The sequence below is a fragment of the Canis lupus genome, chromosome 23 (genome assembly GCF_003254725.2).
Source record: "Canis lupus dingo isolate Sandy chromosome 23, ASM325472v2, whole genome shotgun sequence".
Taxonomy (NCBI): Eukaryota; Metazoa; Chordata; class Mammalia; order Carnivora; family Canidae; genus Canis; species Canis lupus.
In genome coordinates this window covers 31,277,903-31,299,836 of record NC_064265.1, presented here as the reverse complement: position 1 = coordinate 31,299,836, position 21,934 = coordinate 31,277,903, and the positions used below count along the sequence as shown (strand labels likewise).

General features: G+C 42.0%; 2 protein-coding genes across 18 annotated transcripts in view; one reads left to right on the top strand and one right to left on the bottom strand.

Annotated features, from left to right (window-relative positions):
- The window catches only part of CEP63 (centrosomal protein 63), a 65,061-nt gene extending 51,490 nt beyond the window's left edge, over positions 1-13,571 (bottom strand). For 6 of the 11 annotated variants that reach the window (XR_007405261.1, XR_007405262.1, XR_007405263.1 and 3 more), the window contains exons 1-2: positions 3,044-3,112; positions 1,769-1,946 (exon numbers count right to left, since the gene is read on the bottom strand). Coding sequence is in view for 8 of the 11 variants with exons in the window: in XM_049099891.1 (XP_048955848.1) it covers positions 1,769-1,946; positions 3,044-3,087 (222 nt within the window). In the remaining 3 variants the exon portion in view is untranslated. The other 5 variants (XM_025448742.3, XM_025448745.3, XM_025448741.3 and 2 more) reach the window with 5 other exon arrangements.
- On the top strand, positions 13,405-21,359 carry ANAPC13 (anaphase promoting complex subunit 13). 7 transcript variants are annotated; one of them, XM_025448750.3, is made up of 3 exons: positions 13,405-13,545; positions 16,911-17,036; positions 21,178-21,359. In XM_025448750.3, the coding sequence occupies exons 2-3, from the start codon at positions 16,938-16,940 to the stop codon at positions 21,301-21,303; spliced, it is 225 nt and encodes a 74-aa protein (XP_025304535.1). In that variant the 5' UTR covers positions 13,405-13,545; positions 16,911-16,937; the 3' UTR covers positions 21,304-21,359. The 7 variants fall into 7 exon arrangements, with proteins under 7 accessions (XP_025304535.1, XP_035560658.1, XP_025304540.1 ...); XM_035704765.2 differs by lacking the exon at positions 13,405-13,545 and adding an exon at positions 13,603-13,743; XM_025448755.3 differs by lacking the exon at positions 13,405-13,545 and adding an exon at positions 13,769-13,906.
- Positions 21,360-21,934: the final 575 nt, after the last annotated feature.

Genomic DNA, 21,934 nt, shown 5'->3' with positions numbered 1-21,934 from the left:
CTAGAAACTTAATCAACTTTCAGCAACCCAATCAATGAAGCAGTAAATTGACCAGACAGCTACAATTCTAAATTTCTTTTATGTCCCCAGGCCAAATCTTCAGATCCTTACCATGGAACCTATCCATTCAATCCCTTTAATTTCTTTTTAAGGTATTAAGTAATAGCAGTAATGCCCTTGACATCAAAACTAAGCTATAGGAATAAGTTTAAACAGCCTCAGAGTGACTAAATATTCTCATAATCACACACATGGGAATTTCTTTAATGGGTTTCTAACAAAATAAACGACTTAGATATCTATATATATATACGGTGTTTTTCTTAGCTAAGAAACCATAATCACTTTAACTTACTGACTACTTTTGTTTTACACCAGGAGAAATAAAGAAATGGTAGCTAAAGTAGCTTACCAGATAAGGAGCACTGACCCTACCTAAATTACCTAAATGTTTAAAAAAATCAAATATGATTATCATTTCAGGTACCTTTTTACCACCTTCTACATTCTACATGAAGTATAATTTTAAAATACATTCTGAAAGGTTTACCCAAATTTTAAATTAAGTTCCAGTTAGCAAATGGCATTCACAGAAAACTGATTTTGACATGGCCAATATTACCCCGTACTGCTTTGACTCGAAGTGCAAATGGTCAGCCAGTGAGACAAGCATAAAACATTTTTATCCAGGGCAGCCTGGGTGGCTCAGTGGTTTAGCGCCACCTTCAGCCCAGGGCGTGATCCTGGAGACCCGGGATGGAGTTCCATGTCAGGATCCCTGCATGGAGCTTGCTTCTCTTTCTCTCTCTGTCTGTGTCTCTGCCTCTCTCTCTCTCTCTCTCTCTAATGAATAAATAAATAAAATCTTTAAAAAAAATTTTTTTTATCAAGCCTAATTCTTTCCTTGTTACATGAAATATTTCTAAAATACTCTTGGTAAGTATCATCAAAAGAATCACAATGTCAGTGTGCATACTATACTAGCGTAAGTGTGTTCCTAAGTAAGCTGAGTAACAGCACTAATATGTGGTGATCCTACTGGTAGGAAAGTCCAGCAGAGCGGGGATTGGGACCAGTGCTTCCCTACAACTCTTCCAATCTTCATGCTGACATTCATGCCGGACATTTAGAAGCAATTCCTGGGCTGAGACGTGCTTTCTGCTTCCCTTCCAATATCCCACGTTCTTCTTTTTACTATACCAGCTAATCTATGAGAAATCAGTCAGCATATTATCAAACTTTTCCCTCAAATCACCAATAACTAGTGATGGTGGGATTGCAAGTAATTTTTATTTTTCCCTTTTCTTTCTTTTCCCCTAATTTTCAATAAGGGCAAATAAAAATTTTTAAAGGGTTTTCTGAATTTTCTATCAAATTATACCCAAAGAGGCATATTATTGAATTCTGGGCTTAACTTTTTTACCCTAGTCATACAATGAGGCCAAAAACAACATTCATTAAACTCAGTCAACATTAACATGGGCATGTTATAGGATGAGGGTTATACAAAGATCATGTGACACCTTCACATTTTCCTGAAGAAGTTATGTATTACGTGTGACCAAGCTAACATGATACTTGAAATAAATATTAATATTCTTATGTGTTTTTTCACAACTAATTTTTCTCCTAAAAGAAACCACTAGAATTAAAAGATAATATAGAAACTAACTTGACACACAAATGCTTTCTTAAATATTTAAGAAACACAGTTAATATAAAACTGAAGGTCAAGATATCAAAAAAAAGAGTGACTCAACAGCTGTACCTCTTTGTGTTTCATATCCAGCTGACCCCTAAGAGCCTTAAGTTCTCGTTCACGGATGTCCAGGCAAGTTTCGAGAGCATGTGTCTGCCCTTCCCATTCAGATTTTTTATGAGCCACCATTATGTCGATCTGTTTCATCAGCTCTTGTAGTTCTGCTTCACAGGATGTCAAAAATCCCCTGTAAATAAGAACACATGCCCATGACTTTTCCTGTTTTCCATGTAAAAATATAGCAGATGTAAACCCACCTGAGGTGGAACGATATCAGTAAAGAAATTATTAGAGGCAAAGAAAAGGATCTCTAAGCTTTTCCTTTTTTTAAGGATTTTATTTATTTACCTGAGAAAGAGCACAGAGGGAAAGGGAGAAGCAGACCCCTGCTAAGCAGAGAGCCTGGTGTGGGGCTTAATCCCCGGATCCTGGGATCATGACCTGACCCAAAGGCAGATGCTTAACTAAGTACCCTGGCACCCCTGAGCTTTTCCTCTTAATGTTCATCTTAAGGTGATTACTTATTCCACTGTATATTTTGTCTCCCTCTAAAAGCCAACCCTGAAGCCTAAGTCATTTGGTCAAACACTAGACTGATGGTTAAGTCTGGCTTGTGAGCGAGGCTTCCACAACCAACAAGCACCTCTTTTGTAATGTTTTAGGATAGCTCTCAGGAAGAATCAGGCAAGTCTGTCACATTCTTAGCTAACCAAAATAAAAGCCCTGGAAGTGAACAATTGGGAAAATGACAATACAATTTTAGAAGCTGTTTCAAGAAAATCATCCTTGAGCCACATTTATTTCAACTATTTCCTTCCCACATTATTATTAGAAACTTACTGCAACTGACCTTATTATTGTAAACTGACTGATACCCTTCACAGTTATAGGAGATGCCAGATATCAGAGAGGCAAAAAAAGAAGTAAACAGAGATTTACTGAATTCATATAAGTTTGCAGGAATGGCCACAGAAAGCTATAGCTACAAAGGTTTAAATATCTCTTTATAAAAGCATTTATTCTTAGTGTACAAAACTTCTAAACTTCTACTTTTGCTTTTGAAGAGGAAAAAACTAAGAGTAGGATGAAAGCAAGCGGCCAGCTTCACACTGCTGAGATGAGGCCGATGCCCCAAAGAGATACTGTCCACAACACAACAAGAATCAGCCAAGTTCCACTCAGCATCTTTGCTTCTGTACCCAAAGCACACAATGGTCAGAGGCATAACTTGGAGGATATGCTTTATAAACTCAGTGAGAAGCTTAAGGTCAAAAGTGAACTCACCCTTCATGTCCTCGATTTTGTATTCCTTCCAACAAAGCCTCCATCGCCAAATCCCCTTTGTTTTGGCAACTGGGAAAGCAAAAAAAAAAAAAAGTCATTCAGGAGAAAATTCATTTTTTAAGTTCTAACATTCCAACTTACAAAGCTAAGAATTTGAGTGAAAGCCTACCATAACAAATAACAAAGAGAAAACACAGCACTTCTTAGGATGACTAGAGAAGCAGTCAAGGAACATCACTTCCAGAAATATTAAAACCAAATACATTTCAGGCTGAAAGAAAATAACTTACAATGATCTGAATTGCCGCTGATAACTCCCCATGTGACAGAAATCACACCTCATTCCTGTGCCCCTTGAACCAGCGGTACTAGAAGCAGAGGGACACTGGCACAAAGCATCTCACAAAATGAGGGGAAATAATTAGGGGTCACATGCATCAGAGGAAAAGTATATCTTTTTTTTTTAAGAGATATTATAAAAAGACTAAATGCCCTGAGCTTGAATTCCTTGGTCTCTCATGGAGATCTTATATGCGCCCTTCAGATGACAGGCCTGAGAAGCTTCCTCGAACATCCTCCCTCTGCTCAAAGGCAGCTGCACAGGCCCTCCCTCCCTCCTCTGGACTTCCCCACTGTTAGTCTTTAACAAGTTCTTTCACAGGAGTTACACTGTACTGGGAATAAGGTTTTTGCACACTCTTTTTCCCTACTATTCAACCCTCAAGGGCAGAAATCTAATTTTGTTCACCTACTCAGCTCCAGCTTAGTGTAGCATTTCAGTATGGCATATTTTAGATGCTTTTGGCTGAACTTCTCACAATTCCCCTCCCTTTTCCCTATCCCTCTGTGCAAGCTGGTCATAAAGTGTCTAGTAGAGAAAGAAGACAGAACAGACTGGCATAGAAAGGGAAAGATACACCATAAAGAAAGGAAGGTGAGAAGGAGAGGTAAAAGATTACTCATAAATTTGGAAGTAGGGCAGCCCCGGTGGCGCAGCGGTTTAGCGCCGCCTGCAGCCCAGGGCGTGATCCTGGAGACCCTGGATCGAGTCCCACGTCGGGCTCTCTGTATGATGCCTGCTTCTCCCTCTGCCTGTGTCTCTGCCTTTCTCTCTCTCTGTCTCTATGAATAAATAAATAAAATCTTTAAAAAAAAATTAAAAAAAGTAAATAAATTTGGAAGTAACTGCCGGTGATGTCTCACCTCTACACAATATTAACCATTGTCAAACTACTTCTCTCTCCTGAGACACTGCTTTTTTCCTTAAGCCTTCAAAAGCTCAGCCCTGAATTAGTCTTTAAATAATTCTCAAAGGCTGGGGTGGAAGGTTCTGTCCCTTTGTCCTAATGCCTCATCTAAAAATTACATTGCTCTGAGAAGGGGATTCCTTCGTCAATTGATTCATCATCAATTCAGTGTTGTACTACCAAACACATAATGATGAAAGACATGTTTCTTTTCAAGGAATTATTAGTCCAGTATGGGAAAGAAAGAATTGACCCGAAATATTACCTAGTAGTGACAGAGGAGAGGATAGGGTGTCCTGGAAGACTGGAAAATACAATCACTGCATGCTATTTGCATCCATTTCTAAAGTTACTAACAGGAGGGGTGCGTGGGTGGCTCAGTCAGTTTAGTGTCTACCTTCAGCTCAGGTCATGATCCCAGGATTCTGGGATTGAAACCAGCATTGGGCTCCCTACTCCCTGTCTGCCCGTCTACCTGCTTGTGCTTCCACTCTATCTCTCAAATACATAAAATCTTAAAAAACAAAACAAAAAAATTAAGTTACTAACCAGGAGTATTAAACTATTTGTGCACAAATATGGCAGAGACCTTTTTTCTCCAGTTGGCTTATCCTTCACATTACACTGACATTAAATAAAATAAAAACCTAAAGAGATTTGCATGTTCTAATCCACTTTCTTTCAAACCATGATATGGTCAATTATAGCACAATCCAGACTCCACGTCTTATTACACTCTGGGGAGCTGCAAGGCAGTGCACAGTTCCCACAGTACCATGTAGAAGAAAACCCAGGATAGAATCCTGCTCTGCAACTAAGTAGCTTTGTGCCCTTGAACTTCAGTTTTTGCATCTGTAAAATGAATTGTATGAACTATAATCTCCAAGGTTTCATGGGATTCCAGGAGCCAATGAAATGTCTGCTGTAAGTAGCATATTCTTGACTACTGTATATGGATATTCATTAAATCTGTAACAAAGTGCTATTCCTAAGGACAGTGCTACTACAGTCATTCAAAATTATCAGTAAAATTATACTTCTTTAGGTCATATCATTCTTAAACATTAATATATTTAGCAATATATATTAGTGACACACACTTGATAATATATATTTTCTAGAGGACATTGTTCAAAATTAGCAATGTGTCTCTGACAGAAGGCAACAGTCACTGAGTGCCTAACTGTTCTGCCTCGTATGTACTAATTCATCCTTCACAACACTTGTAAAAGACAGACGGTATTACTTTGAGGAAACAGAAACTTGGAAGGTTAAATAAGTTGACTACAGTGAACTACACATTATAGTCCTAGGATCAAACATAGGCGGTGTGACTCCCAAGTCACAACTAATGTACAATCTTTATAAATCATAGAGGATTCCAGATCTTAAAATACCTTCATGTTTTCTTTTGGTTTAATAGTGTCTTCTTGGCAATAAATGAAACCAAACCAAAAAAGTCTGGATATAGGAAAAAATGCGAACTCCCCACCATGGACACCAGATGGCAGTAACGCGATAGTGAAAATAGTCCACATCTGGGGAGATTGCTATTTCAGAAGTAAAAATAATGGTCTAAGACTAATAAAACAAAGAGATCTCTGTTAAAAAAAAAAAAAAAAATGGGGAAGTGGGGTGGGGGACCAGCAACATTCTCTCTAGAAAATAATCTTACTGACGTGTAATATGTTTCTTTACTAATATCTTCATTATCTGTTTGAATAGCTGCCAAATACCATTAGTTCTCATTCCTTAGAATCAGGTAAATAGCAAGGGCTCATATTTTCTGTGTACTTTTCTCATGTGAGTTTCTCATAGCTACACCACTGATTCCTTCCTAACCAAAACTAAGCCTCATTCAACTCTGTATTACTGTCACTTTGCTTTCTTCTTTTGCCTGTGCCATGTGATACTGATGTAAAGTTAGATATTCTTTGTTCATAATATTAAATACAAATTTACTTAATGTTTGATAATCTGCTACTCCTTGTCACTAACATAGAATGCTAAGGTGATTAAATAAAAACAGCGTAAGCACAAGAAAAAATAAAAAAATAAAAACAATGTAGCTCTACAACTGTCATTTCTGCAGTTAAATCAAGACATCAACAAATGTTAAGTTGTTTTAACTCTCCTTGTAAGTTATTAATTATAACTCTCCTTTGGAATGAAGGCTGTTTTAAATCAGTGACATCTAGAATAGGACTGTTAAAGGAAATACAGGATGGGAAACAGGGAAAACACACTTTAAATCTTAGGGGGAAAAGACTCCAGATAGGGTATCTAATAATACACAAAGCTTTGAAATTCATTAGATTATTGGAATTTAAGAGCTAGAAACGATCTGAAGGCCTCCAATTGAACCTCTTCATTTTATAGGGTGCCAGGGTAGCTCAGTCAATTCAGCATCTGCCTTCAGCTCAGGTCATGATGTCCAGGTCCTGGGATCCAACTCTGTGCTGGGCTCCCTGCTCAGCAGGGAGTCCGCTTCTCCCTCTGCTTCTCCTCCTGCTCATGCTCCCTCTCTCTCTCAAATGAATAAATAAAATCTTTTTAAAAAACTAGCCTCTTCATTTTGCAGATCAGGAAAAATATTCAGAGTATAAACCCATGATCAAATTACTCACAAAATCAGACACAGGAAGAAAATAAAAACTCTAGATACAACTATGAATTAATGTGTACTAATAGAAGGGATATGCCTACTCATCAAGTCTCATTTAAAGGAGGATAATGGGGGATCCTTGGGTGGCTCCGTGGTTTAGCGCCTGCCTTTGGCCCAGGGTGCGATCCTGGGGTCCCGGGATCGAGTCTCACGTTGGGCTCCCAGCATGGAGCCTGCTTCTCCCTCTGCCTGTGTCTCTGCCTCTCTCTCTCTCTCTCTCTCTCTCTCTGTCTATCATGAATAAATAAATACATCTTTAAAAAAATAAAAATAAAGGAGGATAATGATGCTCTGTTCCTTACCTGTCTTGGCACCACTAAGATTACAAAGTTCTATGGCTGTTCCAATAAACAATCAATATAATTTACCATTGCCAGAAAAGTTCCTACTTAAAGGGGGAAAAAATCACAGATAAAGTATCAAAGAAATTTTCCAAAATAATAATTTTTTAAGATTATTTATTTATTTATTCATGAGAGACACAGAGAGAGATGGGCAGAGACACAGGCAGAGGGAGAAGCAGGCTCCCCGCAAGGAGCTCGATGCGGAACTGGATCCCGGATCCCAGGATCGTGCCCTGAGCTGAAGGCAGATGCTCAACCGCTGAGCCACCCAGGCGTCCCAATAATTAAGTTCTAAAACATTGATCAAACTATGACTCAAAATCCAAAAAGAATAAGGAGAAGACTGAGAAATCAGAATAGATTACAATATACTTTCAGTGGAAAAATACCATAAGCAAAGTCTAAAGACAACAACAGTATTTGAAAGTTTTATCCAGATATATAAAAAGTTCCTGAAAATTGAGGGAGGAGGGCTGCCTGGGTAGTACAGTCAGTTAAGTGCCTGCCTCTTGGTTTTGTTTGGTTCAGGTCATGATCTCATGGGTCTTGAATCAAGGCCCATGTCCAGCTCTGCACTTGGCATGGAATCTGCTTGAGTTTTTCTCTCCTTCACCCTCACTCCTCCCCCAAGCTCGCTCTCTCTGAAATAAGTAAATCTTCAACAAAATAATAATAAAACAAAAATTGAGGGGGGTAGTAAAGGAATCTATAGAAAAATGGGCAGAAGATGTGAACAAGTAGTTCACAGAAAAAGAAATGCAAATGACATTAAACATATGAAAAGATCAGCATTATTTACAATAGCCAAGATATGGAAGCAGCCCAAGTGTCCAACAATTGATGAATAGGTAAAGAAGAAAACATATTATATTATTATACCCATTATGGATTTATATACATATATGTATGTGTATATATTGGCGGGTATGTAATGGAATATTACTCAACTATAAAAAGAGAATGAAATCTTGCCATTTGCAATGACATGGATGGAGCTAGAGAGTATAATGACTATAACACTAAGTGAAATAAGTCAGTCAGAGAAAGTCAAATACCATATGATTTGACTCATATATTTAAGAAACAAAAGGAATGAGCAAAGGGAAAAAAGAGAGAGAGACAAACCAAGAAAGAGATCCCTACCTATAGAGAATAAATTGATGGTACCAGGGGAGAGGTGGATGGGGAAATGGGTGAAATAGGTCACAGGAATTAAGGGGTGCACTTGTCATGATGAGCACTGAGTAATGTATGCAAGTCTTGAATCACTGCATTGTACACCTAAAACTATATAACACTATATGTTTACTGGAATTAACACTGGAATCAAAATTAAAACTTAAAATTAATTAAATTAAAACACACACAACAAAACATGAAAAGATGCTCTATCTTGCTCACAAGAAGAGAAATACAAACTTCAAATACACCAAGTTAGGGGACACATGGGTGGCTCAGTGGTTGAGCACCTGCCTTTGGCTCAGGTTGTGATCCTGGGATCGAGTCCCACATCAGGATCCTCAAAGGAGCCTGCTTCTCCCTCTGCCTATGTCTCTGCCTCTCTCTTTGTGTCGGTCATAAATAAATAAAAATCTTTAAAAATATATATACTAAGTTACCCTTTCTTTTACATTTACATTAACCAAACTCAAGTTTCACAATACACTCTGGCAAAATACACAATATACACTGGCAAAAATAATAAAATCACATATGAACAAAGACACACAGTGCAGCACTATATATAACAGGAGGACAAATGCCTATCAACAGGGACAATTCATCCATCAATGGAATATTATGAAGCCGTAAAAACGGATAACATACTTCTTAGGAGGGATCTACAAGGCATATGTCACTAGGGGGAAAAGCAAGTAGATAATGCATTTATTTTTATGGAAGAATAAGCCCAAAGCTAGGAAATATGATACCTATATGAAAGGGAACTAGGGTAGAGAAAAAAGGAATGAAAGCTAATCTTGTGTGAATATCTGCATTTTATACTACTAGTTTTATGCCAATGTTTTACATATAAAAGCAAGTCCAAATGGGAAAAAAACAGGCAGTATGGAAAAATTGGAAACAAAATGAAACAAATCAACTAGGTTATCAAGGTGACAAACTAATCATATAATGAAATATTTCATATGTCTTTAAAATGCAATAATTTTAACTGTATGTATCCCAAGTGGGATATACACTAAAGATTAAAAAAAAAAAAAAAAAGAAGAACTGCAAAGAAATCCTAAACACTAGTCAGGAATCATATTGTTATTATTAATTTGAAATCAACATATATAACATAACTAAAAGTAATTACGTTAATGACATTGGGTTTCAACATTTTCAGCAAGACAAAAATATAAAAACCTAAATTAAAATGTAAATATCAGGGGCTCCTGGGTGGCTCAGCCGTTGAGCATCTGCCCTTGGCTCAGGGCGTGATGCCAGAGTTCTGGGATCAAGTCCCACATCAGATTCTTTGTATGGAGCCTGCTTCTCCCTCTGCCTGTGTCTCTGCCTCTCTCTCTCTCATGAGTAAATAAAATCTTTAAAAATAACAAATAAAATAAAATGTAAATATCAGTATGAATTCTGTATATTTGTTTAAAACTATATATATTTCCTAACTGGCCACTGTGAATGCTAGAACCATTGACCAACCTAACAATAAGAGCACCTGTAGCACCCAGACTGTGGTCTCTAAATACTGGTTCCTACTCTAAAGAGCCAGGGCATTTTGGTGGGCATTAATGTATAAATGAGGGAGGAACATGTTTTACCAGAAAATAGGTAAACTGATTATCAAAGACTACTAATCATAACAAGGTGGACAGGAACCAACTTAAAGGGGAAGCCACTGACCAAAGGCAGGACAATTTGAGTATTAAAAAAAAAAAAGACTGCAATAAGTTGAAACAGTTTAAATATATTCAACTCCATGATGATTAAAAAAAAAAAAAAAGGGCAAAAACCCTCATGGTTACCTTTGGAGGTTGCTAAGCCACCAACTCATTACTGTAGTCTGAAAATAGAGGGAAAGAATTAAGCATTTTCCTTGCCTTTCCTCTACAAAATATATTTCAAATAGCTGATGACAGTCAAATAGCTGCTGGGGTAGAGTTCTTCTCATAAAAGATTTCCAGGTAATAAATATTGAAGGAATGGCAGGAGTGGGAAAATCACCATTCTGCAATCCCTAATGCAATAATGAATATAGGCGATATAAATCTGTAAAAAAGAGTTCACCATTAAGTGAAAAGCTCATGGGGAATTTCACAATGGATGGATTGGGCTAACAATATTTGAACCCATTACATTGCTCAATCTTAACAGAAGAGAGACAACTCAGACATTTCATACCTCTCTGATAATGCAATAGATTGTCTACTGTACCACCTGGAAAATCGTCTTGACCCCCCCCCACACACACACACACACAAAATTAAAGTTAAATCTGATCTTCTAGATCAGTGCTATTCAACAGAACTTTCTGCAATTATTGAAAAATTTTACTTCTGCACCATTCAAAGGGTAGCCACCAGGCACTTGTGACCACCGGGCACTTGAAATGTGGCTAATGAAGCCAGGGAACTGAATTTTTAGTTTTATATCATGGTAATATTTAATAGCTACAGCTGGCTGGTGGCTACTATAGTGGACAGTGCAATTCTAGATCTAACTACTGGTTTAAAGGGAAAAGATGTACATGTTAAAAGGATGTCATGCAGATGCAATCAGCTAAATCTAGAATATTAAGGGGGACAAGGGACACAAGGGAACCGCTCTATTTAAAAAGATTTAATCGATGTATCAACCAATGCAACATGTGAATCTCTATGGGATTTTGCTTCAAAAGAGCTAATTGTAAAAAGTCACTTAAGGGACACTTGGGGAAATCTAAACCCAGACTGAATATCGACATCATGGAATTTTTATAAATTTTTGTAAGTGTGATGACAGGACTATGGTTTTGTAAAGCTGAAAAAGCAAATTTAGCTGCGGGTACCCTAACATAAAAATTTAGCTGCGGGTACCCTAACATAAAAATAAATTAAATCCTTGCAATCCCTGTTCATGTTGGCTTCAGATGAATTTCAAATCAAGTTGACTTTTTTTTTTAAGTAGGGAACTCTGATAGAGTGGTTTACTGATCTTGTCACAGCTGGCCACCACTGCAACGTTAAATGAGAAAAGGAAGGACAAAGCAAAGATCTTCTACCTTCTAATGCGAGGAATATGGCACAGTACACTTAACATACACATTTATTACAAATAATTTTTAAAACATGAACCTACATGCACTGAAGGGCAGTGTGAATGTCTAAATGTTTAGGAGTCTGTAACCCAAGAGAATTTCACTTCTACTATACTGATCACTGAGAACGGTGTAGCCAGAGGGGCAAGAAGCTGATGACAAACTAAAGGCGGTACTGCATTTCAAGTAAGAAAATACAGAAGCTTATTATATGATTACGCTACAGCTATAATACGTGTAAATGTGAATATGTAGATGTTACATGTAGTTGATGGTCCTTACTAGGGCTTCCTCTTCGCCTCTATAAAATAAAATAAAACGGAATGCAAGCAGTTAGGGAACTCTGTATTACCGTAGTGTACCTACACTATAATACTTCTTTATTAAGTGTGAAATTATTTAAGGAATCGGATGAAAGGCTCAAGGAAAACTACTCTCTGCAAATAAGGCTACTCTAACTACAAATCAAGACTAGTCAATGACCTTGGACTCGTTTTTACTCTGAGGCTGGTAAGGAACGTTAAGGAAGACAGTATGCGCCCTAGGCTTAGGGCCCTCAAGTATCTTCACGATTAAAGTGCTCCTAAGGGGGGATCCCTGGGTGGCTCAGCAGTTCAGCGCCTGCCTGTGGCCCAGGGCCTGATCCTGGACACCCGGGATCGAGCCCCACGTCGGGCTCCCTGCATGGAGCCTGCTTCTCCCTCTGCCTGTGTCTCTGCCTTTCTATGTCTATCATGAATGAATAAATAAGTAGAATCTTAAAAAAAAAAAAATTTTTTTTTTAAGTGCCCCTAAGGGGCAGCCTGGGTGGCTCATCGGTTCAGCGCCTGCCTTTGACCCAGGGCGTGATCCTGGGGACCCGGGATCGAGGCCCACCTCGGGCTCCCTGCATGGAGCCTGCTTCTCCCGCTGCTTGTGTCCCTGCCTGTCTCTCGTGAATAAATAAATAAAATCTTTTAAATAAATAAATAAATAAAGTGCTCCTAAGGAACCGTCCCTTTTAAGCCCTGGATCATTTCTTTCGCGCCCCTGATGTCAAACGATCAGGTAAACTCAGGGTTTCCCAACTTCTTCAGTCCTTCACGATTCCTGCATTTCCGTACCTCTTGGACGAACATTATTAACTCACTTTTTAAAAACTGCTAAAAAAAATTTTTTTTTAAATAAAAATAAAAACTGCTCGTGCCCCCCGCCCCGCCCCCAGGCGAATCGGCCCCAGTGCCGCCAAGGCTAAGCCGCAACAACGCTGGGAAGCTAACCAGATCTGGCAGCCTAGGCGGGAGGGCTGTGCCGGGGGTCCCTCCTCTGCAAAGGAAGAGCGGCCCGCAGCCGGCTCCGCCGCGGAAGACGAGGCCTGGGCGGCAGCTCGCCCCCCCCGCCGCCCTCCCGCCGGCCCGGCCTCGGGGGAGGGGCTGACCACCTGGCTGGCCCGGACGGCGCGCCGCCAAAGGCCACGTCCGCCTTCGCGGCTCCGCAGGGCACACGCGGCGAGGCCGACGGGCGGGGCGCCGCAGCGGAGCCGGGCCGGCGAGGGCGGGCCCGGGGGCCAGCGGGCGGCGGCGGACGCCAGCCCCGGGCCGTACGGCCGGGCAGCCCGCGGCGCCGCCGCAGCCAGGGCTGCCTCCGGACCGGGACACGCCCGCCCCTCGCCCGTCCACCGGGCGCACATGCGGTTACTGGGCCGCTGCGCACGCGCGCGCGCCCCCGAGCCTTCCCGCCGTTACCTCCGGCCGGGGGCGCGCACGCGCGTCACCGCCGACCCCGACGTCCGGCCTCCGCCGTCCGCACGTTCGTTCCGCCCACTGCCCCCTCGCTTCTTCCTCGGAGCAGCGTCCTCCCAGGACGCCCCTCCGCGCATGCAAATGGGCTCACCCACATCACATCCGGGGATCGGAGCGCAGGACCGCGCGGGTCACGTGATCCTCAGAGGCGCGGGGTGGGGGGTGGAAGTTCCGGTGGAAGCGGGTGCGGCGCTGAGTCCGGTGCGGGTAAGGCTTTCCCGCGCCCCTAGTCCCGGTTTTGGAGGGACGAGGACGCGTTGGTTCCTCAGCGGCGCCTCTCCCCGCTCCCGTCAGTGGAGGCCGATGTCTTCACTTCATCTTCACAACCACTGTCCCCACCGCTCGCCCTGGAGGGTGGAAAGGCACTCGCGTGGCGGCTCCGGGCCTCCCCCGCTTCCACACTTGGTATCTCCAGCCGGAAGTGGGGACCGGGGCGGCCCCCTGCTTGCGGACGGCTGGTGGTGGCCCGCGAGGGTCATTTCTAGCGCGGGGGAAGGCGGGCCCGCTTAGTTCGCGTTAACCGCCGGCTTGCGGATCTGCAAAGCACAGAAACCGGATGACACCACGGGTCTGGGAAAGTGTGACGAGCTCCGCGTTGGGACCACTCGCTGTGTCCAGGGAACTGAGGGACCCCAGGAGGGACGAGGACCGCGCCCCGCCTGGGTCTAGGAACCGCCCTCCTGCGGGAGATGACCCGGGAGCCAAGTCTTGTAGACTGATGGGGGGGGGGGGGGTGGCTGGAAACATTGTACGGAGCACCTGCTCCGGAGGCCCCGGGCTGTCACGTGCGTAAGAGAAGGTTCGTTAGGGAAGGTAGTAGTGTCTCATTCTGTCGAGTGTGGCACGTGCTCGGGACAGTGGCCGTGTCCCGGACGTTGCCGGTCTTTTTTTTTTTTTTTTTTTAATTTATTTATTGGAGTTCAATTTGCCAACATATAGCATAACACCCAGTGCTCACCCTGCCAAGTGCCCCCCTCAGTGCCCGTCACCCAGTCACCCCCCACCCCCCGCCCTCCTCCCCTTCCACCACCCCTAGTTCGTTTCCCAGAGTTAGGAGTCTCTCATGTTCTGTCTCCCTTTCTGGTGTTTCCCACTCATTTTTTCTCCTTTCCCCTTTATTCCCTTTCACTAATTTTTATATTCCCCAAATGAATGAGACCATAAAATAAATGATTGTCCTTCTCCTGATTGACTTATTCACTCAGCATAATACCCTCCAGTTCCATCCACGTTGAAGCAAATGGTGGGTATTTGTCGTCTCTAATGGCTGAGGAATATTCCATTGTATACATAAACCACAGCTTCTTGATCCATTCATCTTTCGTGGACACCGAGGCTCCTTCCACAGGCTGGCTATTGTGGACATTGCTGCTAGAAACATCGGGGTGCAGGTGTCCCGGCGTTTCACTGCATCTGAATCTTTGGGGTCTTGATCGTTTCCATTCTTCAGCCCCTGAAGATTCAGTGAAGGCACCTTAGTGCCTGACTCTGGAAATGAGTTGTTGACCCGGTGAGCTGACACCAGTGTTGAGTTTGGAAGGAAGAGTAGGCGTTGGTGATTGGGGGAGGGTGGTGGTGGGGTGGGGAGGCTTTTAAGTGCAAAGCCAGGGAAGTATAACAGGGTTAGTGGTATTTGGAAGAGGGACAGTGAAGAAAGCTGGAGGCCAAATTTGGAAAGGATGTACTGGATCCTTGCTGCAGGATCGACACACAGTAGTTGTAGACACTGATAGAATCTGTTAGAGAGACGACCCAGCTTGTTAGGTGGATCATAAAGACCAGAAGGAAACGTTCAAAAGCAGAATGCATGCTGAAGCTGGAGTGATTTGAAAGAACTTTACAAGAAGGTGGAATCTGTACGTGACTGGGGGAAATTAGCTAGTTCCGATCAGCAAGAAAAAGGAGGAGGATATCCCAGGGGACAAAGAAATGGCAGCAGGAAAACGGGTTCGTGTAGGACAGGGATTCCAAAAATATAACAGGAACTGTGTGGAGATTTCCTAAAAGCAATATCCTTTTACTTGCTTTGAGTTATCCACTCGGTAGTACTGGATTAATTCTTGACCAAAACAGCAAGGCCTCAGCTATTTCACTGGTGACCGAAAATAGCTGGGTCCCTTCTGCTTCAGTTTCGCCTGGCTCTTTCCCATGGGGATAAAAACACTTAGCCCACCCCAAACTGTGTAGTTAATGACCCAGGCATTAGGGCCATCATGCAGTCATATTTTTGGGGCCAAGCACAGCCCGTATGAAGGAGTTGGAATCCACCCTTAAAGATTGTTCCTTTTATGAATGTTTTGTAGCCTCAGAAACCAGGAGTGACTGGGAGTGTCTTTGGTGCCATTAGGTTCCAGACCATCAGGATGGCTGCTTTGTGGCCGGGTAGGAGTGCCCCTAGTACTGTGCTTCACTGATGATGAAGCAGCAGAACCCAGAGTAGGAAACAGGGTATCCAGACATACCCTCCCTGCTGGCTGCTGCTGTTTAGGAGGAAAAAAAAAAGGGAGAATCAGCCATGGCCAAGGAGCTAAGTAACATCTTGACCCCTTGGTCCAGGCATTCAAGGGAATACAACATTAAAATTCAGAGGAAGGGACCCCAAAGGGAAGCAGAAATGGGAAGCAAGGAGTCCCTCTACTATGGTTCACCTAGAGATGCTCCTTTCAGAACTCATGTTAGGCATTATTTTATTTTATGGGGGCGAGGGGGCACTATTTTTTAAAAGGAGGCAGTTTCTTTTACAAATACAGCTGAGAGGGATCTCTGGGTGGCGCAGCGGTTTGGCGCCTGCCTTTGGCCCAGGGCGCGATCCTGGAGACCTGGGATCGAATCCCATGTCGGGCTCCCGGTGCATGGAGCCTGCTTCTCCCTCTGCCTGTGTCTCTGCCTCTCTCTCTCTCTCTCTGATGACTATCATAAATAAATAAAATTAAAAAAAAAAAAAAAAACAAATACAGCTGAGGATTTTTGTCAGCTCTGTAGTTGGTCACTTTGCGTAGCCCATTTCACTGTCTTGGTACGTTCATTTAGCTCCTGTGCCTAAGAATGCTAATACTAGAGCCAAAGCAGGTGGAGACTTGTAAAAAATTGTGCAAGAGAAGGCTAAAGGGGACAGAGAACACTTGGTTGTGAACCAGGGAAAGGCATCCTGAACAGGGAAAGGTGAATATGCAAATTAGGAGAGAAAAGCTACATTCTAGGTACCTGTGGCCTTGCACACAAGGCATCTGTCACACTATGACACTGATCTGTCAACGGGGCCATATATATACGTACACACGCATACATACATATACATATATACGTGTGTGTGTATATACACACATATATATATATATATATGTATATATACACACAGACATGTATATGTTATAAAGCGTCCATGAGAGGAGAGGGGATGGGCAGTAGGGAGAGACTGTGATCCTATTGATGAGAAGAGGAGTCTTTCCCATTTCCCAGGGTCATGTTACACCAAAAGACACATCCAGGCTAAAAGGCCTGGGGAATCCTAATGGTAGATTACATCACCTCCTAAGTCGTCATGTTTAAGAAATAATCTCTTTGGCTTACAGATCTGACAAGATCAAAGCTGCAGGAGAATGGACAGTGAGGTACAGAGAGATGGAAGGATCTTGGATTTGATTGACGATGCTTGGCGAGAAGACAAGCTGCCATATGAGGATGTTGCAATACCACTGGTAGGCTATAATTTGTGCCAAGGATGGTGGGTTAGAGGTATGATCTGGTGAGCCCTAGTAGGAGGATGTCAATGGACAAACTCGTAGGGCACAGAAATCAAAGCCATGTAGTCCTCTAACTCGGGAAGATTGGGGGTAACTTGAATTTTTATTTGAAGAGAAATATGATCCAAAGAGCTGATATGATGAGCTCAGTTAGGGGTCACATCAGGACTGGACCCAAGACTTCTGCGCCATGTTCTGTCCACCACAGCAAAGCTAGTAAACCAGATGATGAGAGTTTAATGTACAAAAGATGGAGAGGAACAAGAAGTAATGGCATTTACACTGTATTTCTTACTTGCCTGTCTATGGTTGATCTTTTGGTATTTTTAGAGACATATTCTTGAAACACACCTATCCTAGTTTCCCTGGAAAATGTTTGGAGGACACCTGGCTTTTCTTTTGCATTTAGACCAAAAGGGTCCTAGGATACTCTCTTCTTTCCTAATCTCTGGAGAACTCTCCTGCAAGGAGTTTGTTGAACCTCCTGTAATAAAGGATCTAAAAGTTGTACGTTTGTAAATGCTTATTTAAACTCCTATTTATGTCATAAAGGCCTAACAACAAGGAGAATAGGCTCCATGGACTGTTTTTCGTCAGAGCATGCCAAGTGCCCTGAGAAGAGCTGTTAATAAAACGTAGACTGCTGCTGCTATTTACTGAGAAGTAAAATTCGAACCACCCACGTTTTCATTTAAGGCTAAGAGATGATAATCTGTTCAACAAATAATACACATATCAGATAATAATTCACAGCTTAGTTCAAGTTTAGAAAAATCATCAAAAGAGTATGCAATGAGAATTCTAGCTGCCACTTAATACTAGTTTTATGATGTGGACTGAGGTTAAAATTTGACATACATTATCTCTGACCCTTGAAACACCCTTGCAAGGGTAGTGATGTTATCCCCATTTTACAGCAAGAAACTGTAGGGCAGTGTGTGCAAAGCCTGATAGCTGATAAGTTGAACTTCACACCTAGGTCTGTGTGAAGGCTCCAGATTCTGTCTTATAAACTTTTTTCATTTTACAGGCATTTCTTTGAAGCCTACTGTGTGCCATAAGACTATGTGAACATAAGATACAGTTCCTGTTCCTGGGGGTCTAGAGAGGCAGCACATATAAATAAGTAATTATAATAATAAATGTTATAAGTGGGGTTTTGAATAGCTACATAGGAAAGGAGGTGGCTGATTGCCTTTTGGGCATCAGGAAAGGCTTCAGAGAGAATGTAATAATTAGGCTGATCATAAGGGAGCACAGAAATTTAGTGGAGGTGGACGAGGGCACTCCAACAGAGGGGACAGATGTACAAAGGCTCAGAGTTTTGAAAGGCTTTTGGAGACGGTGAGACATTCATTGTGGATAGAGAATGTATTTGTCACCCAAAGTAGGCAGAAAAGATGGGCTTGGACCAGATTTTGAGAGGAATATTTGATGCCATGCTTAGACTTCATTCTGAGGATAACTAGGAATGAGTGGTTTTCAAAATAGAAATCTGCTATGCTGAAATTTGAGTTTTAGAACATCTGTTCAGAAACACTGTTAGAGAATGTGTACCATGGAGAAAAGGGCAAGTGACAGGGCAGAGGGGCCAGGTAGGAAGCGATTACAGTGGTATAGGCAGGGGAGCAGAGCCTGAACAAAAGCATACTAGTGGAGGGGAACTGCTGAATTCTGGACAGGCTTATGGCAGGATTTGGGGACCACTACTGTGGAAGGAGATGATATCCATGCTGTAGTCTGGCCATCTTGCTATTCTGTGTCTTTTCCTCTACCTCGTGATTCTAAGGCAGTGTGTACTGGTTAGCTTTTCTTGCTGCCTAAAAACCCCCCCCCCCCTAAAAAAAAAAAAAAAAAAAAACAGTGACTTAAAACAACAGCTGTTTATCTCGTGATTTTATGTCTCAGCTGAGAGGGTCTTCCAGCCTTTGCCAGCTTAGCTTATCCCTCCTGGACTTGCTGGTGTTGTGCAGTCAGCAGGCCACCTGGGGGATGGGGAGACTTTTCACATATTCTGGTAGATAGCAGGTCAGCTGGGATGATGAGGTGATTAGGCCTAAGGCTCATTACCCATTAGTCTAGCCTACACCGCACATGGCCATCTCAGGGTTTCAAGAGCAGCAGGAGAGGATCTGTAAGGCTTCGTGGAGCTTAGCCAAGAATGGGTCCATGGACATTGTCGTTGCTCTCTTTTAGCCAAAGCAAGTCACTTGGCCAGTCCCAACCTGAAATTGGGGAAATAGGAGGAAATAGGCTTTTTCATAGGAGTAGCTGCCAAGACTTGAGGGCATTTTGCAGGATACCACCATAATTGATTGTTGTGTTTATGATACTTTGTGTTGGTTTCTAAGCACATACACATATTTTTCATTTTGGCATTTAACATAAGAGACAGTAGTGGCCAAATGAGAGGTATTATTTTATAGCATACACCACAGTAGAGTACCTGGGTGGCTCAGTTGGTTGAGTGTACAACTCTTGGTTTTGGCTCAGGTCATGATCTCAGGGTCCTGGGATCGAGCCCCAATGTGGGGCTCCAGGCTCAGTGTGCTCAGTCTGTGCACATGAGCACTCGTGCTCTCTCTCTCTCTCTCTCTCTCTCTCTCAATATTTTTAAAACAACACATACCATGGATACAATAAATTAAGTAAAGTTGCTTGCCTGTGAATGAAATAATTCAGCACTAAGGACTTGTTTGTGCTTTGTGAGCTGTAAATAATTATTGGAACCGAACTTTCTCTTTAAGTTTGAATGTATGATTGCTTTACAGTAAATGATAGCTCTTTGCAATTTGTACAGATATGTTTGAATCTCAGTATTATGTTTGGAAAACAATGTATATGGTTCAGGTATATGTATACATATTGTAAGTGAATCATTTTATATATATTGAACATAATTTAAAAGGAGAAAAACGTATATACTGCACATTGGAGTCAGTGGGAAACTGAAAGTCTCAATATTGAGTTTGCTGCCCCTCCAAAAAAAGTGTAAATTCAAATAATTGAAAAGAAATATATTGGTATCATTAAACTCGGCTACAAAGCAGAAACCTGGTAGTAATAAATTTAAAATACAAGGAAACTACCGAAAGTTCTCATCACACATGTAAAAACATGGTTAATTATATGAGGTGATGGGTGTGTTAACTAGCCTTATCCTGATAATCATTTCACAGTATATATTATATGTTATATTATATATATATATATATGTCAAATCATCAAGTCGTACACCTTAATCTCACACAGTGTTATATGTAAATTAAATTACAAGCTGAAAAAAACCACTAAACGTCAGATTCCATACTAAGTGGTCCATGGCTTACCATTCTGTGACCATTGCTGTCAGGGTATGAAAGGGTCATTTACTAGGGTTTATGTTGCTGTGCTCCATCACTACGGGGGGCGTCTCACCTGTTATGTTGTATTTTCAGTGCTCTCCGCTCACCTCCATAATAATTTGGGCATGTTGGGTACAGGGGAGTTTTTTTTTTAAATACATTTCTTGTGCTTAAGGAATATTCCAGCAAATGTATTAAATTAAAGCAGCTTCCCAAAAAAGGATTTGGTATTGGGACTTTTCAGTGATCCTAGCCACTAGTAATAACATCAGCTCTTCCTTGAGCATCGGATGGCCACCCACAGTGGCGAGCACTTGATCTCAATTACCTCCTTTAGTTTCATAGGTCCTATGAGGGATGGGTTTTTCCTCTCATTGCCAAACAGGAAACAAGGGTCCGAGGGGTTAAATACCTTGCCCAAGTAACCCAGCAAATGGCGGTATTGTGGGCTTGGATCCCAGTGCCTTCCAAAAGCCTGTACTCTTCGTCCTTCTGCCAGACTGCCTCTTGCACAAGTGCCAGTATCATCATGCTATCATTCCCTACCGGAGATAGACCAGGGCACGTCTGAGTAATACTTATAAGATTGCCTCACATCCCTTGCTTCAAGTTCTTTCTTTAGGATATATTGGTATCAATTATGCTGCCTGTTTCTACGAACTCACAGGTTTGAATTCTAAGTACTCTTGGTTTTAAGGGGGTTGTCAATGCAGAGTGTACCAGCATTCTGAATGTGCATTGTACCTTTGCAGAATGAGCTTCCTGAACCTGAACAGGACAACGGTGGCACCACAGAATCTGTTAAAGAACAAGAAATGAAGTGGACTGACTTGGCCTTACAGTATCTCCATGAGAATGTTCCCCCTATAGGAAACTAACACCTGGCTCCTTTTTCCTGTACATATTTTTGAAAAATATACAGATACAAAATGTTTTCTTTCAGTCTCCTAATTCAGATCTTGAAGTGATAGATCTACACTCAACAATGTACACCACCTAGTTTTGTGACAGCAAAGTGCAATGTGAAAATACCAGAATGAGAAACTAATTGGGATTTTTCAGGAATGCAGAATATTTGGCCCTCTGAGCCAAAAGGCTCAAACAAACACTGTCAAACACTGACATCTGTGTTTGAATGTGACTGGTTCAACATATGCCTTTAACTCTGATTTTTCTGTACTATCAGGTTATGAGCTAACCTGTTTATGACAGGTGCAAAAACCACAGCGCACTGTGTCAGGAATTAGGTGACCAAACATGGGCCACGTTGTCCACCGCAGCTTTAGAATCTGCCTATGTAGGACTGGCTGGAGGCTGGTGGCCACAAGAGTTGCTAGGTGGCTGTTGTAGGGTGGATTTTCAAGTAAATGTGCCACAGCACCCAAAGAGGAAAGTGCGGAGTGAGGTTTGAGAGGCTGTGCAAACCCGCGCATTGCTGTCCTCTGTAAAGGGCACCTCATTTGGGGCTGGGAATGTAACAGTGAACAAAAATACAGCTTCTGCCTATGT

Coding starts and splice junctions, on each gene's coding strand:
- ANAPC13 (XM_025448750.3), top strand. CDS start 16,938: ATGGACAGTGAGGTACAGAGAGATGGAAGGATCTTGGATTTGATTGAC. Junction 17,037..21,177: donor AGGATGTTGCAATACCACTG/GTAGGCTATAAT, acceptor GTACCTTTGCAG/AATGAGCTTCCTGAACCTGA.